Source organism: Chelonoidis abingdonii, chromosome 3 (assembly GCF_003597395.2).
Source record: "Chelonoidis abingdonii isolate Lonesome George chromosome 3, CheloAbing_2.0, whole genome shotgun sequence".
NCBI classification, from domain to species: Eukaryota; Metazoa; Chordata; order Testudines; family Testudinidae; genus Chelonoidis; species Chelonoidis abingdonii.
In genome coordinates, this window is record NC_133771.1 from 95,013,353 (window position 1) to 95,029,943 (window position 16,591).

At 40.2% G+C, this 16,591-nt stretch overlaps 1 protein-coding gene across 1 annotated transcript in view; it reads right to left on the reverse strand.

The window, feature by feature from the left end:
* FAM184A (family with sequence similarity 184 member A) overlaps positions 1-16,591 on the reverse strand; it is a 184,230-nt gene that overhangs the window by 122,284 nt on the left and 45,355 nt on the right. The window contains exon 2 of the mRNA XM_075063906.1: positions 955-1,809. Coding sequence (XP_074920007.1) covers positions 955-1,809 — 855 coding nt within the window. The remainder of the gene's footprint in view (positions 1-954; positions 1,810-16,591) is intronic.

Sequence of the window (16,591 nt, forward strand, 5' to 3'; positions counted from 1 at the left end):
ACTCTAAATCAGTGTTTTCCAAACTTTTCTAGCAATGATACCAGTATACCAGAATCAGACCTCAGTTGTACCAGATACTGACCATCTTATTCCTCCCTTGCCCTGGAGCCAGTCACCCACCCTTTTAAAAACAAATAAAAGGTGAAACTGGATTCTAATATGGTGAGCTCTGAGGGAGAGCCACTGCTCAGTGCTCATTTGACTGTGTACTCTCTAATCTGAAATGAAACTTTCAGCACTTCAATTCTTATACCATAATACTGGGGAATAGAACATCAGTAAAACAAATGAAAGGCGACAAAAGCTTAACTGTCAAAGCTAACACATGTGTAGGGCCCTAACAAATCCATGGCCATGAAAAACGTGTCATGGACCGTGAAATCTGGTCTCCCCCCCGTGAAATATGGACTTGTGTGTGCTTTTACCCTATTCTATACAGATTTTACGGGGGAGACCAGCATTTCTCAAATTGGGATCCTGACCCAAAAGGGAGTTGTAGGGGGGTTGTAAGGTTATTTATTTTGGAGGCAGGGGGAGTGTCGCAGTATTGCCACCTTTACTTCTGCGCTGCTGCAGACAGTGCTGATACCTTCAGAGCTGGGCTTCCAGCCAACAGCTGCCACTCTCCAGATGCACAGCTCTGACAGCAGCACTCCCACCAGCAGCAACGCAACCTCCACTACAATAACCTTGCTACCCCGCCCCCCCCCAACTTCTTTTTGGGTCAGGACCCCTACAACTACAACACTGTGAAATTTCAGATTTAAATATCTGAAATCATGACATTTATGATTTTTAAAATTCTATAACCGTGAAATTGACCAAAATGGACTGTGAATATGGTAGGGCCCTACATACATGCTAATAATTTGCCACTGCTGTATACATTTTAGGTTAGTTTAATTTCTACTAAACACATTGGAACTTAAAAGAATGATGTGGTGTCAGTCTCACCTGAACAGTGTTTTCTGCTGTACTGAGAGCTACCTGAAGCTTTTGGCATTTTTCTCGCAGACTACCCGCTTCATCCTGTACCATCTGCAATTCAGTCTTCAGTTTCCCAAGGTTCTTCCGCAAAACAGCTTCTTGGCTTTGAAACTCTCTTCTTAGCTCCACTTCTTTCTCTTTGCAGGCATGCAGGCTTTCAGCTGTAAAGAGCTGAGATCTTTTCAAAGCATCAAGTTCATGTTCATAAAATGATTGAGCTTTGCTGAGTTTGCCTTCATACTCCTCAATGAGTTTTTTCCTCTCTAGTCTTAGCTCTTCAATTTTGCTGTTTAAATCTTCCAGTTCCAAGCTGTGCAACTCCTCTAGCTTCTCTTGCCCCTTACTTAAAGTAGCATTCTGATTCTGCTGAGTTTTCAGAAGTTCTTGAATCTCCAATCTGTGTGCTGCTCTCAAGTCTTCCAGAGCTGAGCGTTTGTCTCTCTCAAACTGTACTTGCAATTGTACAAAGCTTCGTAGCCTCTCCTCAAACTTCTTTCTAATCTCTTCTACTTCTCTTGACATAGTTACTACTCGCTGGACATGCTGGGCTTCTGCACAAAGCTGCATATCTTCAACTCTGTCCTTGTAAGCTTCAAATTCTGTCAAGGCTTGATGTTTCATCTTTTTATGATCTTCCAATGACTCTTCCAAAACCTGGATCTTTCTCTTAAGATCCATTTCTTCAGCAACTTTACTCTTATACTGTAAGAGCTTCTCTCTTGTTTCTGCAAGAATTTGTTGGATTTCTTCTTCATGAGCATCCTTGAGGGCTTGAATAGCAGCTTCATGTTCATCATTCTTAGTGTTTAAAGCATATATTACCTGCAAGTTTAAAACAGAATTTTATTAATTAAATGGCATTCAAACTTATTGCTAAATCAAAAAATAACCATTTTGACACGCTGTCACAAATAGTCATACACATTCATGACACAAAGAGAGCACCATACATTTTTAGGAATGAGACTTCATAGGCCTTTTGTACCAGATATTACAGTAGTTTTATACATTTGAGTTAAACAGCATTGCTGTGCTTCTTGTAGTGTGATTCTGCTGGTGAATATTCACTTGGCGTTGTCATACGCAAGTACTGCAGAAGACAAGGAATAGTTGATGTACACAAGAATACCCAAATATTAATATAAAAGATTTGCAATATTGATTAGAATTTTTCTGCTAGACAGTAGTGCATATCATTTAAACAGTAGAGCTGACTGGGAAATGGAATTTCTGTCCTTTGTAAAATGTCAAGATTTTGAAGAATAAATTCTCCTTTATCAAGTTGAAAAGTCCAAATTTTTCACAGAACTGAAATTCCAAAATATTTAATTTAGGACACACCAAATGCTGCTGCTTGGCAGGCAGGTGAGCTGTCGGGGGAAATATTTTCAAGATTTAATTTGACATAACAAGAAAGAGTTGTTTAAAAAGGACGATTATTTCACTGTCTTTTCAACTAATTTCTAAACAGATATTTGCACATGCTTTATTAATTAATTTAAAAAGAAAAGAATACTTTCAAGATTTATATGCTTTCTCATATTACACTGTGACGTTATTGATATGAACTGTGACCATACAGATCATTGTTGCAACCAAGGTCCTATAGTTACACCAAGTCTTGTACAAAGGAGGTCCAGTAAGGTGCCTATGGAAAGGTTATGATTTGCTGATTATAATTATGCTATCTGTATGTGTGTATTGTTTTTGTAGTTGAAGTTATGAATATTGGCTATATAATTGTATTTCACTGTGTTTTGATTCTAAATAGCTTCAGTGAAATATTTGGTCAGCTTCTTGAGAAAGGACTATTCTCAGTAAGTGCCCAGTCAAGAAACACTTAACTGACAATGAATGTTGGGAGACGCCAATCCACATCTGAGCTTTCCTGGGAATGTTCAAATTAACATGTGAACAATGGCTTCGGCCTGCAAACTGAGTCATGCATGGATATGCGACTCGCTCATGTGACTCCAAACTCCATCTTGCTGCAGTGATTTTCCATAGTAAAAATAAAGGGGTGTTCTTCCACAGGGCAGAGACTATAAAAGGTCATGGAAACCCCTCCATTTTGTCTTCAGTCCTGCTGCTTACTTCTGAAGGAACCTTGCTACACACTGAAGCTCTGAATAAAGGACTGAATGACCCATCCCCCCTGTGGATGTGCTCCAGAGACTTGATTTGAACCTGAAGTTTATTCCATCACTGCTACAAGCCTGAACCAAGAACTTTGCCATTACTGAATGTAGTTGATCCCATTTAACCAATTCTAACTACCATCTATATTTCTTTCTTTTTAATAAATAAACCTTTAGATTTAAGATTATAAAGGATTGGCAACAATGTGATTTGTGAGTAAGATCTGATTTGTATATTGACCTGGGTCTGGGGATTGGTCATTTGGGATCAAGAGAACCATTTTTCTTTTACTGGGGTATTGGTTTTCATAACCATTCGTGCCCATAATGGGTGGCATTGCTGGTGATACTGGGAAACTGGAGTGTCTAAGGGAACTGTTTGTATGACTTATGGTTAGCCAGTGGGATGAGACCGAAGTCTTCTCTGTTTGGCTGGTTTGGTGTGCCGTAGAGGTCGAGAACCATCAGCCTGGGGCTATGACTGCCCTGCTCTACGCAATTTGTCCTGAATTGATACTCTCAGTTGTGTCCTGCCAGAGGCAGCATCATTACATATGCTATTAATATTGTTCTGCGTGCAAGCACTACATAGGGTTTGGGGATTTACAGCAGTTAACTCCTATGGTGGGAGGGTAACAGATTCACAATATTTCCTTCTAGTTTATTTTAGATACAATATGCATACAGGTCCTGTTCATCTTGAATAAAATGATAAATATGACAGCAAAGCTGTATATAGATAATTCAACTTTTAGAACCTTAGCTGACACACGGTTTTGTCCAGAACTTTAAGTCAAGAGGCTGTATTTCTAACTGTCTCTCAGCATATGAGCTGTTTCCTGACTGTCTCGAATATCTTAATTTCTGTCCCCAAACACAAATACTAATAAAATCCTTTTGCATCTGCTCTGTTACTGAGGAATCACTAATCTGCAAGGGCCTGCCCCACATTCAGCAGGTTGGTTTCCCTATATTTAATTGGTGCCCCATGTCTGTCTTGTCTATGTAAGTTGTTGGGAGCAGAGACTCTTATTGTGCATATGTCAGTGCCTTGCAATCTTGGTTAGTACTTCTAGGTACTATTCGAATGCAAATAAATAATAATATAATCCTTTTATAGAGGATTTCATTTTATATTTCAGTAACATGCACTTTATTACCATAACACTATCTCAATTGCAGAACAGAATTCCCCACTATTGTGAGCATTAACTGACTGATCTCCACTCAGACACAATGCCTAAAATAGTAAGACCCTTCTTTTCACACCCAGTATATATGTACAGTAATTTCTCACTTAACATTATAGTTATGTTCTTGAAAAATGCAACTTTAAGTGAAATGATGTTAAGCGAATCCAATTTCCCCATAAAAATTGATGTAAATAGTGGGGGCTAGGTTCCAGGGAATTTTTTCCCCCAGAAGACGACATTATATACATATACCCTATAAGTTTTAAACAATTTTAACCAAACCATTTCATACTGTACTCAGCAATGATGATTGTGAAGCTTGGTTGAGGTGGTGGAGTCAGAGGGTGAAGGAGGGTGGATCATCCAGCTGCTCCTCTTGCTATTCTTCCCAATGTGCTGGGGGGGGGGTGCTCAACCCCTGTCTCTGCCCCAGGCCTGCCCCCACTCCATCCCTTCCCCCAAGGCTCCACCCCTGCCCTGCCTCTTCCCGTCCTGCTCCACCCGTTCCCCTCGAGCGTGCTGTGTCCTCACTCCTCCCCCTTCCCCCCCAGCCTCCTGAAAACTGCCAAACAGCTGATTGCTGTGGGCAGGAGGCATGGGGAGGGAAGGGGGAGTTGCTGATCTGTGGGACCACCGGCAGGTGGGAGGTGCTCGGGGTGGTGGAGGGGAACTGATCGGTGGCTGGTTCCAAGCCCCCACGGCCAAACAATATTATAAGCAAACATTGCGCAACTTTAAATGAGTATGTTCTCTAATAGAACAGCGACATAATGAAAAAAGGTTTACCAAGAAGAGGTTAAGTTAGGAGTTACTGTATTTTCTTTGTTTCTAACAAGCTTCTTCATACAAAGTCTCACAGATGACAACTGAAATAATAAATGTCTTAACTTGGAGTGCCTCCTGTCCATTTTTATCTCTAGTATGTCCTGCTGCAATTAACTTCAATGTACTTTGCAGAAAAGATCCCCAGAATCAAAGATGCTTTCTGTACAGCACAACCATCAGAGCTAACTCACATCACCACCATCAGACCACCACCATTCTGAGCTTGACCATTTCACTCATCAGGACGTCCCTAAGGCAAGTCCAAACCACCGCATGTGTATCTGATGCCTGCCTTTTCTGCCTTGTGAATGAGCACCTGGGCCAGCTACTAATATACATCATTAATGACTCCTTCGAAAAAGGCAACTTATCATTCTCCCTAAAACATGTTGTAGTCCAACCAGTTCAATTGCTTCATGCAACTGACTTTGTTAACTACTTCCCAGTGCTCTGTAATGGGAGCTTGAGCAAGGTAATTACAAAACTAGAGGAAAAAACTTCCAATTATACCTGACCTCTGCCAGTATCCTGGTCTCATCATTACCAGGATTTTTTATACTGATGTGCCACAGAAATGACACTAGTCACAGTGGTTCTCAACCTGTGGGTCTATTAGCACACAGCTGCGGCCCATGTGACATCCTCAATGCCAGGGTAGTATTGGATGTGGCCCACAATGGTAAATAGATTAAGAACTATTGCACTAGTGGATGTTGTTGTTCTAATACTGGTCGAGTCACCATTCATATTCTTATTGCTGGATCTCTCAACAGCATTCAACTTGGTTAAATATAGAGGTTTCGCTGTCATGTCTTAAAGATTTGCCAGGGGTGGAAGAAGACTGTTTGAACTCTCTCAGATTCTCTCTCTCAACCCACTACCACAAAAAGCTCAGACTTCAGAACTCTCATCTGTGGTGCCCTTCAAGATCCCATCTCCACCCCCCACACACTCCATATCATTTAACCTTTCTGTTATTGAATATCCTAAAAACACAGTGGCCAGGAAAACTGGCTAGTCAAGAGGCTTCAATGAACCCTGATGGATACAGACTTGGCAGCAATGATCCATACTTTCATGCCCTCTAGGCTTAACTACTTAACACACGATATACTTGGGAATGATAGTAGGAGCTTTTGATGAAAATCCAGTTGGCACAACAATCAGCAATCCATTTACTAAATAATACAGGATGAAGGAAACACATCACACTAGTGTTCAGATCATTACACTGACTTTGCACAGAACACCAGTTCAAATTCAAGGTCCTGGTCATGATTTTCCAAGCCCTAAATGGATTGGGGCCACAGCTATCTCAGGAACCATGTCTCCCTAAATGATAGCTATACTTACTGCTTACTATGGAATTACCAGTGACAGCGGTGATAATTACAAGAGTCAGAGATAGAATGTTCTCTTCAGAGGGCCCCTGACTGTGTAACTCCATCGCAAAATAGTTAATAACAAACACTAACCTAACTATCTTTAGATATAAATTTAAACCTGACATGGCCTTCCCAAAATAATGAGCAAGATGAAGGAGGAAAGCCAGGTGAAGGAAAAATAACCTGTAAGTAAACGAAATGAATCTATTTTTAACCCCATGAGCTACAGCAACAGAAATAAAAAATAAGAGTTCTTTTCAAGCAGCCTAGTGTCTCCCAGTAACACCTGCACATGAAACATGGCAGCCTCAGGTCATAGTGTTACACAGAACACTAGTAGATCAACATAATATTAGCTTTAATAAAGGGCACTATATCAAGTCCCAAGACTCATGAGTTCAACTGACTAGCACAGTAAATACTATGGCTTGGTTCATTGTCATTAGCATATATAGGTGCAACTGCTTCCTTCAAATTATGTTTTCTTTGAGATTTGGTACAATCATAAATGTTTATCAATTGCTGTAGTATACTATCTGAGAACAGGACAGCCTTAGAGAAAGAGTAGGCAAAGTATTGAGTCCTTGCTCCACTCTCATAGGTAGAAGCAAAAACTGGGGCCAGTTGGCCAGCTAGTTCTTCTCACCTGTGGGAAATGGAAGGATCTTGCCAGTTTTTTGCCCTGTCAGAAACTCAGGGGGTAGAGGAACCAGAACCAGTTTCACCTTGCAAGGGCTGTGAGAATGGTGATATTTTTAAACTGCATGTTACATGTCACTAATTTCAATATACTGCATATTGCCCTACATTCATGAGGGTAATAGCATACATTTTTGATCAAGTAACCAATTTTTAATCATTAGTATTTAAGCACAAAATCCCCCAAGTGTGTTATTTTATGCATAATTTTTAATATATAAAACAAAATAGATCTGACTAGTGTTTGAACTGAAAGGAGAAATTATTGAAGGTGGATTGGTGGGGAGCAAAGGTGATTTCCTTGTCCCTGGTGAACTTCACATTTCTCATGTCCTTGAGTGTTTTTGCCACTGAGGTTTTGTCTTGACTCTCATTCCCCCATCCCCTGAGAAAACTTCCAAAACACTCAAAAAATGGAGAAATGTTACACAAGACATTCATAATACCCCTCACCCCTGACAGTTCCAATATCCTAATTAAGCAGGATATCCCTCCCCCTCCCCCAAAAAGCCACTTACAGAGTGAGTTTGGGATTTTATAGGCTACAAGAGTGTCAGGATCTTTTTTTGGAGAGGGCTATGGAAGATTGTGTTAAGATTTTAGATTTTTTAAATTTAATTCTATGTTCTTAACTATGAATATAATTAATCTCCAGTTCATTGTCATGAATATTTCTGGTAATTTCAAGTTAATGTCCTATCATAAAAAGGAGGCCTTTTCTTTGGCTAAGCTGTGTGTGTGTCACTTACACTGCATACTTTGCCAAGTGAGGTATTAAAAACAATTTAATTTTTCATACAGAACTTGTTTTCCATTCCCTTCAGGCTCCGTGCTCTGTACCTTTTCCACAGAGGAAAAACAATAGTTCCTCTCAACCTATATTAAAAAAAAAGAATGTAATGAGTATGAATTGTTCCAAGTAACAACACTGGATAACATGCTCAAGTTTCAAAAACTAGGCCGTAAAAACTGAAAGGATTCTGAAGTCAAATTAATAACCATTCAGAAGATCCCAGGCTGTTGGCTCCAGTTCTTCCAAAAATAAATGAAGAACTAGTCTACCAGTTTGCAATGATGAGAATACCCTTCTACGCACATGCTTACTTCACCATTGAGAACAGATGAAATACTTGTATTAACAATCCCACATTTAAAAAATATTTGGCAACTGGCGGCAAGGTATGTTCAGTAAAAAGACTCAGCTTTGGAATTCATGCTGGTCCAACAGAATAAGAGCTTAATGATCTTCAGGAAATGCTATAAAGCCAATTTACACAGGACAAAATTCTGCCAGTTATATCTACTCAACTCCCATGGAGTTCAATATGAGATAACCATGTGCAGCAAAGGACAGAATGTGGACACTGCAGGCTTTTTCATAGGAGGGGCTTGGTGGTCTTCGAAAATTTCTATTGTGGGGGAAAGGAGAAATCTCAGAGAGACTTTAATGAACACAAAGTTAAATTTATTATTTAACTGACAATTTTTCAGCATGCTTAGACATTAAAGCACATATCAAAATAAAAAACAGAAAGTGTTCCTACAGGTTAAAGTTTAGCTAACAAAACAGGCAGATTTGAAAGTAATTCTGTATCACTGCATATTTGCATCACAGTGCATTTTACATACACAAAAATTATTCACAAGAATTCATTATTATTTTGCTGTAAAGTAACAGTGATATGGATATTACTTTGCTTAGATTTAGGTGTTAAACAAGAGTCACAGTAGCCATCTGTTGTTGTTACTTGGGAGAATTGTACTCTCCCATTTACCCTTCCCAGCTAAAAAGGAGATCTAATGTATTCTGTAAATACATTATAACAAACAAGCTAACAATATTTATGTATTTATTGATGGTAGAAGTTCTAAAGTTAATCTCTAAACTGTTCTAACAGCTGAAGCTAGCTCAGCAAGCCTGCAAATGCGGGGAAAGTGAAATAAAACAGTTTTGCAATTACATGTACAAGATACACAAGTTAGTTTAGGGATATATAGTCTCCTTTAAGGAGAACATGGGAACTTCACAAAGTTCCCCTTGTAAGGAGTTATTAATACACTCTTCTGCTGTGAGTTGTGACTTTGCTCCACTCACATCCTGTGTCCAAGCCCCCAAAAGCATCTCAAAAGATTGGAGGCAGCACTGGGGATCCATGCCAGCTCCTCTCTGCACACCAGCTGTGCTCTAATGGCTACTGATTCCTGAACCTATTTTTACCCCAAGGGAAAGTTCCACAGCATAGAAGGGCAAAGATGGTTACGTTAATTTCATAATACCCAACAATATACGTAGGACCAGGGTATGATATTCCTCCCACTCATCCCCAATCCTTTCCTCTCTCAAATACACTTCTACCCCGATATAACGCTGTCCTCGAGCCAAAAAATCTTACTGCATTATAGGTGAAACCGCGTTATATCAAACTTGCTTTGATCCACCGGAGTGGGCAGCCCTGCTCCCTGGAGTACTGCTTTTCCGTGTTATATCCGAATTTGTGTTACATTGGGTTGAGTTATATCAGGGTAGAGGTGTATGGAGAGCTAAATTCCCTCTAAGCTGTGGAACTGCGCAGCAGGCTCTAAAGGGCCACACAGTTGTGCAGCCACAGGGGCCTGGACAGGAGAGAGGTATGAGGATGGGCTAGGAGGAGAGCAAGTTGGGGTGTGCAGGGCTGCCGCAGGCCTCTCCCCTGGCCTGGGAGCTGCTGCCGGTGGGCAGAGGCGCCTCTCCCCTGGCCCGGGAGCTGCTGCCGGCGGGCAGAGGCGCCTCTCCCCTGGCCTGGGAGCTGCTGCCGGCGGGCAGAGAGTTGGGAGGGAGTCCTCTGGTTCCAAACCTGGGGCAGCCTGCACCCCGAGGGAGTCCTCTGGTTCCAAACCTGGGGCAGCCTGCACCCCAAAGTCCTCATTCCTGGCCCCACCCCAGACCCACACCCCTAGCTGGAACCCTCACCCCCCCGTACCACAATGCTCTGCCCCAGCCCTGAGCCCCATCCTGTACCCCAAACCCCTGTATCTTAGAGCCTGCAGCCAGACCCCTCAGCCACCACTGCACCCCAGCCCAGAGCCCCCTCCCATGCTCCAAACCCCTCAGCCCCACCCCCGCCACACATCACCTCCATAATGGTGCACATAACAAAATTCATTCTGCACATGGATATAAAAAATTAGAGGGAACAATGATGGAGAGTCCTCAAGTATGCACTGGAATAATGCTACAGAGGTGGCTAGTCTTACTACTGCATGCTTAAAATGGGTTTTCTGTGCCTTTCACTAGCAGAAGTGGAGGGTGTGATATGGTCCTTAGAGTCTATTGTTAATAGTGTCTATCATTTCAAATTAATTTTAAATTTTCCCCAGTAAAACTTTATTAATATCTACAAATGGCCAAATCTTGAGGTCAAGCAAAACTCACTATGAAGTCAATGCAAATTTTGGTAAGAGGTAAGTGAAAACTGAATAAGGACTTTGAGATCTTTTTCATGATTACTACACTCAGATTGGAAATTGAACTGAATGATATCTATGGAATGCTTTCTTGATGCTGAAATTATATTGAATTTATTGGACTGGATTGTCTGCAAGGCAAATCAAACAGAAGAGGTGAACTAGCCTTGAAATTAATATGTGGGACTGCTTTGTCTAGTCAAACTGTATAATGAGAAACTGCTGCTCCTCTGTCAGTCTGTTGATTATTTCCCTTTAGTCTGAAGACTGCTCTGCAGTAGAGAGCTAAATTTCACTGCTGGTATCCAAACCACACTCACGCACACACACACTTAAAAAATTAATAGGAAAAAAATTCCAGCTAGACCAAAAACATTCTTTCCATTGGGTAGGTTGGGGAAGGTTGTGATGAGGTATTAATTAGTCTAGCGAGATTTGGAACACCCTGAGGTAAATGTTAGTATGGTTTCATAATTTTTCTAAAGCTATTGTTGATGCCAGTTACTTTCTAAAATGTTGTCTGTAAACCACAGTACCTCATATGTCAGGGAGTCACTGTTTTTCCCATATTATAAATAATAAAATGAAGTAATCTAGAAGATTTTTTTTAAAAAGATGCTTTGATGAAGAGCAGGTCATTTAAATTATTCCCTCGAATTACTAAATTTCTCACTAGAGTTTATGTTTGTTATATTACTCAGACATTTATACTAACCCTTCAAGCCAAGATGCTATTTATAGTTCATAAGAAGTGATTAATGTAGTTAAGTGTATTTTAAAATAAACAGCAAAAAATTAAACTAAAAATATTACATTAACATGTTACAATCTAATACATCCAGAAAAAGCACAGGCAGTACTTTTATCATAGATCCCACCATCAGGTGCTGCAGTGTTGCCAACTCTCATGATTTTATGAAGAGTCTCAAACTATTTGGTGTCAAGTATCAGAGGGGTAGCCGTGTTAGTCTGAATCATATATTGATGACAACATATATCACCAGATCAGTGGCACTGCTATGGGCACCCGCATGGCCCCACAATATGCCAATATTTTTATGGCTGAGCTGGAACAACGCTTCCTCAGCTCTCGTCCACTCACGCCCCTTCTCTACCTACGCTACATTGATGACATCTTCTTTCATTCTGGACCATGGGAAGGAGACTCTTGGAAAAATTCCACCATGATTTCAACAGCTTCCACCCCACCATCAACCTCAGCTGGACCAATCTACACGGGAGGTCCACTTCTTAGACACCACGGTGCAAATAAGTGATGGTCACATTAATGCCACCCTATATCGAAAACCTACCGACCGCTATGCCTACTCATGCCTCAGCTCATTCCCGGGCACATCACACGATCCATTGTCTACAGCAAGCACTGAGTATAACCACATCTGCTCTAACCCCTCAGACAGAGACCAACACCTACAAAATCTGCACCAAGCATTCTCAAAACTACAATACCCGCACGAGGAAATAAGGAAACAGATCAACAGAGCCAGACGTGTACCCAGAAGCCTCCTACTGCAAGACAAACCCAGAAAGAAACCAACAGGACTCCACTGGCCATCACATACAGTCCCAGCTAAAACCCCTCCAAAGCATCATCAGGATCTACAACCCATCCTGGACAATGATCCCACACTTTCACAGGCCTTGGGTGGCAGGCCAATCCTCGCCACAGACAACCTGCCAACCTGAAACGTATTCCACCAAGCAACTGCACACCGCACCATAGTAGCTCTAGCTCAGGACCGATCCATACAACAAACCCGATGCCAACTCTGCCTACATATCTACACCGGCGACACCATCACAGGACCTAACCAGATCAGCCACATCTCACCGGTTCATTCACCTGCATGTCCACCAATGTAATATATGCCATCATTATGCCAGCAATGCCCCTCTGCTATGTACATCGGCCAAACTGGACAGTCTCTACGGAAAAGGATAAATGGACACAAATCAGAATTAGGAATGGCAATTACAAAAACCTGTAGGAGAGCACTTCAACCTCCCTGGCACACTATAGCAGACCTTAAGGTGGCCATCCTGCAGCAAAAAAACTTCAGGACCAGACTTCAAAGAGAAATTGCTGAACTTCAATTCATCTGCAAATTGACACCATCAGCTCTGACTTAACAAAGACTGTGAATGGCTTGCCAACTACAGAACCAGTTCTCCTCCCTTGGTTTTCACACCTCAACTGCTAGAACAGGGCCTCATCCTCCCTGATTGAACTAACCTCGTTATCTCTAGCTTGCTTGCTAGCATATATATACCTGCCCCTGGAAATTTCCACTACATTCATCTGATGAAGTGGGTATTCACCCACGAAAGCTCATGCTCCAAAACGTCTGTTAGTCTACAAGGTGCCACAGGATTCTCTGCTGATTTTACAAACTATTTGGTGTTTTTCCTAAAGCTCCAACTCCTGGATTCATATGATTATTCAAGACTTTTAGCTTTCATTTGAAAAATAGCAAGCTTTTAGCTCTCATAGCTGTGGGGAAAAGCTTGAAAATTTGGGAGAAATCCTGGATCTATTGAAGTCATTAGTAAAAATCTCACTGACTTCAATAGGGTCAGGATTTGATTCTAAATGACCAAGGCACAGAAGGCAAATAACCTAAAATTTATTGTTATATAACATCGCATGATTTTACACCAATCTCATGATTTTTTTAGATTCGGATTCATGATTCTGTAATACTTGAAGTTACTAATGCTTCAGTGAGCTGTGAGAGATCCACAGAATGCAGAATGCAGCCACTTTGCCATCCATGCACTTTCTTTGCAAATAGGCACACTTCCTCTAGGTGGCACTGAGAAAGGTAGCTTCACTCACTTTGGGAAGATCAGTCCTTGCTAAATCCTGCTGTCCCCCCACAACTTCAGAATCTCTGAAACTAGCAGTTTCCTATCAATTACCACTACTAAAATTGCTTCTTGTAAATTCCCACCTCTACTACAATAACTTAATTGTCATCAGCTTCTCCCTGTCCTTTGACTCCCACCTTCCGGCTATTCGAAAGAATGACATATTCTTCTCCTACTACTCTGTAATTACATCTCTCCCCTCTGTTTTATATCTATTTGTTTTTAAGCATTCAGTTCACATTTTTCATTCTCATTTTTAAAATCCTCTTCAACTTCATCCACACCTACAGCTTTGAATTCATTTCTTCCTACATCCTGTCATTTTTATTACATACAGTGAGCAACATTTTGGGTATTCTTTCTTTTAATCTAAAAACCTAAAAAAGTTATTTATTTATTTTTTAAATGTTGCAAGCTAGGTGGTGATGTTGGACTCACCAATCCAGGAACCCAAAGTCCTAAAGTCATTTCCAAAGCTTGGTCTCCCACACATGTTCTCTCCCTCATTCTCTCTTTGATAAGCATTACTTATGACATTAAAAAACGTAAAAAACAGCAGTAAAGGATTTGTGGAAGGTACTATACCTTCCAGACCTAATCTAAAAAACACTTCGCTTTAAAAAAAAAAAAAAAGGTTGAAAAAGGAGCAGTTGATTCCTATAAAGATATGACTTTTACAAAAAAAAATTGTGTTAAGAAAGAATTGGGCAAGACTCAGTGAGGTCTAGCTTGGCTCTCTCCCTAGTACCTTCTAGGGCTTTGGACAGGGACTGACGAGGCAATGAATTTAGCCTTAATTATGATGCTTTTTTAAGTTGCCATTTTAATGGTTAAAGCTTTCCTAACATGATTGTTATTTCTATAGCTATGACCTCTCCAAATGACTATACTGTTTTATTTCCTGACTTCTCATTTTTTTGTATGAAACATTTCAAATCAGGTATGATTTTTTACCATCTGCACACAATTGTTATAATGCAAGAGATTTTTTTTTTAATATTGTATTCTTGATAGTGTGAAATCTTCTAAAGGACACTGCTACTGACTGGTCCATTTGCTGATGATGTTTGCTAGTAGACTGTCACATATTAGTATTCAGTCTAGAGGCTAATACAGAGAGAGAGAGAGAATAGCATATTGGTATTGGTATCAAGGGCACATTCAACTTAGTGTCCAGAACATTGCAGTAAACCTTGGCAATTCAGAATCTCTACGGTCTCCTATTGATAGAGAGATGTAGTTTTCATGTCATCTTGCAGCGTATTGTACACTTATGCAGTAGTTTCTCTAACTACTAGTGTAAAACTATTAAATATAGATGAAATTAGTTCCTCTTAAAATCTAACCTGTCAGATTTGCCTTATTAAATGGTCAGATATAGGGGCAGACTGTAGCTATGGGAGACTTGAAAGAGCCTCCCCACAACTTTGCATCCCCAGTGCAGGGCCAGGAAGAGTTGGAGTCCTTTCACTCACTTATGCTTAATAGATTTCTTTTTTTTTGTCTTTTAAAATAGAATAGATACATTTTTATTTTAAAGCCACTACTTCCCATGTATATTAGCTAGTATATTGACAGTTCTATACCTTGAACCTGGATACTAGGGCTTTAGAATGCTAACAAAAATTAATTTTCAAGTATTGTATGTGCACTCAAGGATATTTTTTTAAATTAATCAAGATGTATATGTGGTGTAGACAGTGGCTATAGTGCTGGAACCACCAGCAAGTGTGAACCAAAGGGCAGGCAGTTCCATTTCTACTGACATACATTCCCCAATACAACTCTGGCCTTTCTGGGATGATTGAGCCAGCAGTGAGGATGGAGGACTAAGAGAGGAAACAAAGGAGAAGATCAGTGACTAAGTGAGAACTGGGCTTCTACAGTCATGTTCACTCTAAACTTTAGAGTCTAAAGCAGGGGTCAGCAACCTTTCAAAAGTGGTGTGTCAAGTCCTCATTTATTCACTCTAATTTAAGGTTTCGCATGCCAGTAATACATTTTAATGTTTTTAAAAGGTCTCTTTCAATAAAAATCTATAATATATAACTAAACTATTGTTGTATGTAAAGTAAATAAGGTTTCAAAATGTTTAAGAAGCTTCATTTAAAATTAAATTAAAATACAGAGCCCCCCCGGATTGGTGGCCAGGACCCGGGCAGTGTGAGTCCCACTAAAAATCAGTTCACATGCCGCCTTTCGGCACGCGTGCCATAGGTTGCCTACCCCTGGTCTAAAGATAGCAACTCACAACTACCAATTTTTTTACACAACATGCATGCTCTCACAAGTTCACCAACACTCTCCTACTATATATTGATAGCTATTTTCTGTTCTTTATTCTCTAAGTTCGTATTGTAGAACTGTTTGGAATTATGTATCCACTTAAACTAAACTTCTGAACCACAGGAACAGGTGAATGACAAATTCATACCTTACCAGATCTAAGAGAGCAAGAATATATTTTCACAAAATTCTGCAAGAAAGTTTCATTAATTCTTAGACATCAAGTAGTCAGTTCAATGGCTTTAAATATTGCATTAAACCAGCTGTCTAATCACTGTTGAGTTTTCTGTAGGTATCCTGCCAAAGGGAAGTTTTAAAGAGAAATTTGATAGAAAACAATGAAATTGAATTTGAAGGAAGCGTTGCAGATATTTACAGGAGGCTCTTCCCACATATAAGAGGTGGCATGGAAGAAAGCATCAAGGTGCTTGTTGGAAAATTTTAAAAATTGTCACTTGTAGAACTAAGGCAGGGCTTGACATTTCAACACAATTTAAAAAATCATAGGTAGGGTGGGGATAGGCCTTGAAAGGCCATAAAGGTCAAGAAAAGTAAGTTGTAATTGATGCAATGAAGCTAGCAGACCAATCCAGAGGCAAGTGATGTGATCTAAGTGAAAAGCCAAGTAACATTGTTGTAGTAGCATTCTGAGTGGATATTAATTGTCCAAAAATTTTGTTAATCCAGAATTAAGGACGATGCCTTGTGCCCTTCCAGAATGTAGAGAGTGAATAATCTTAAACTG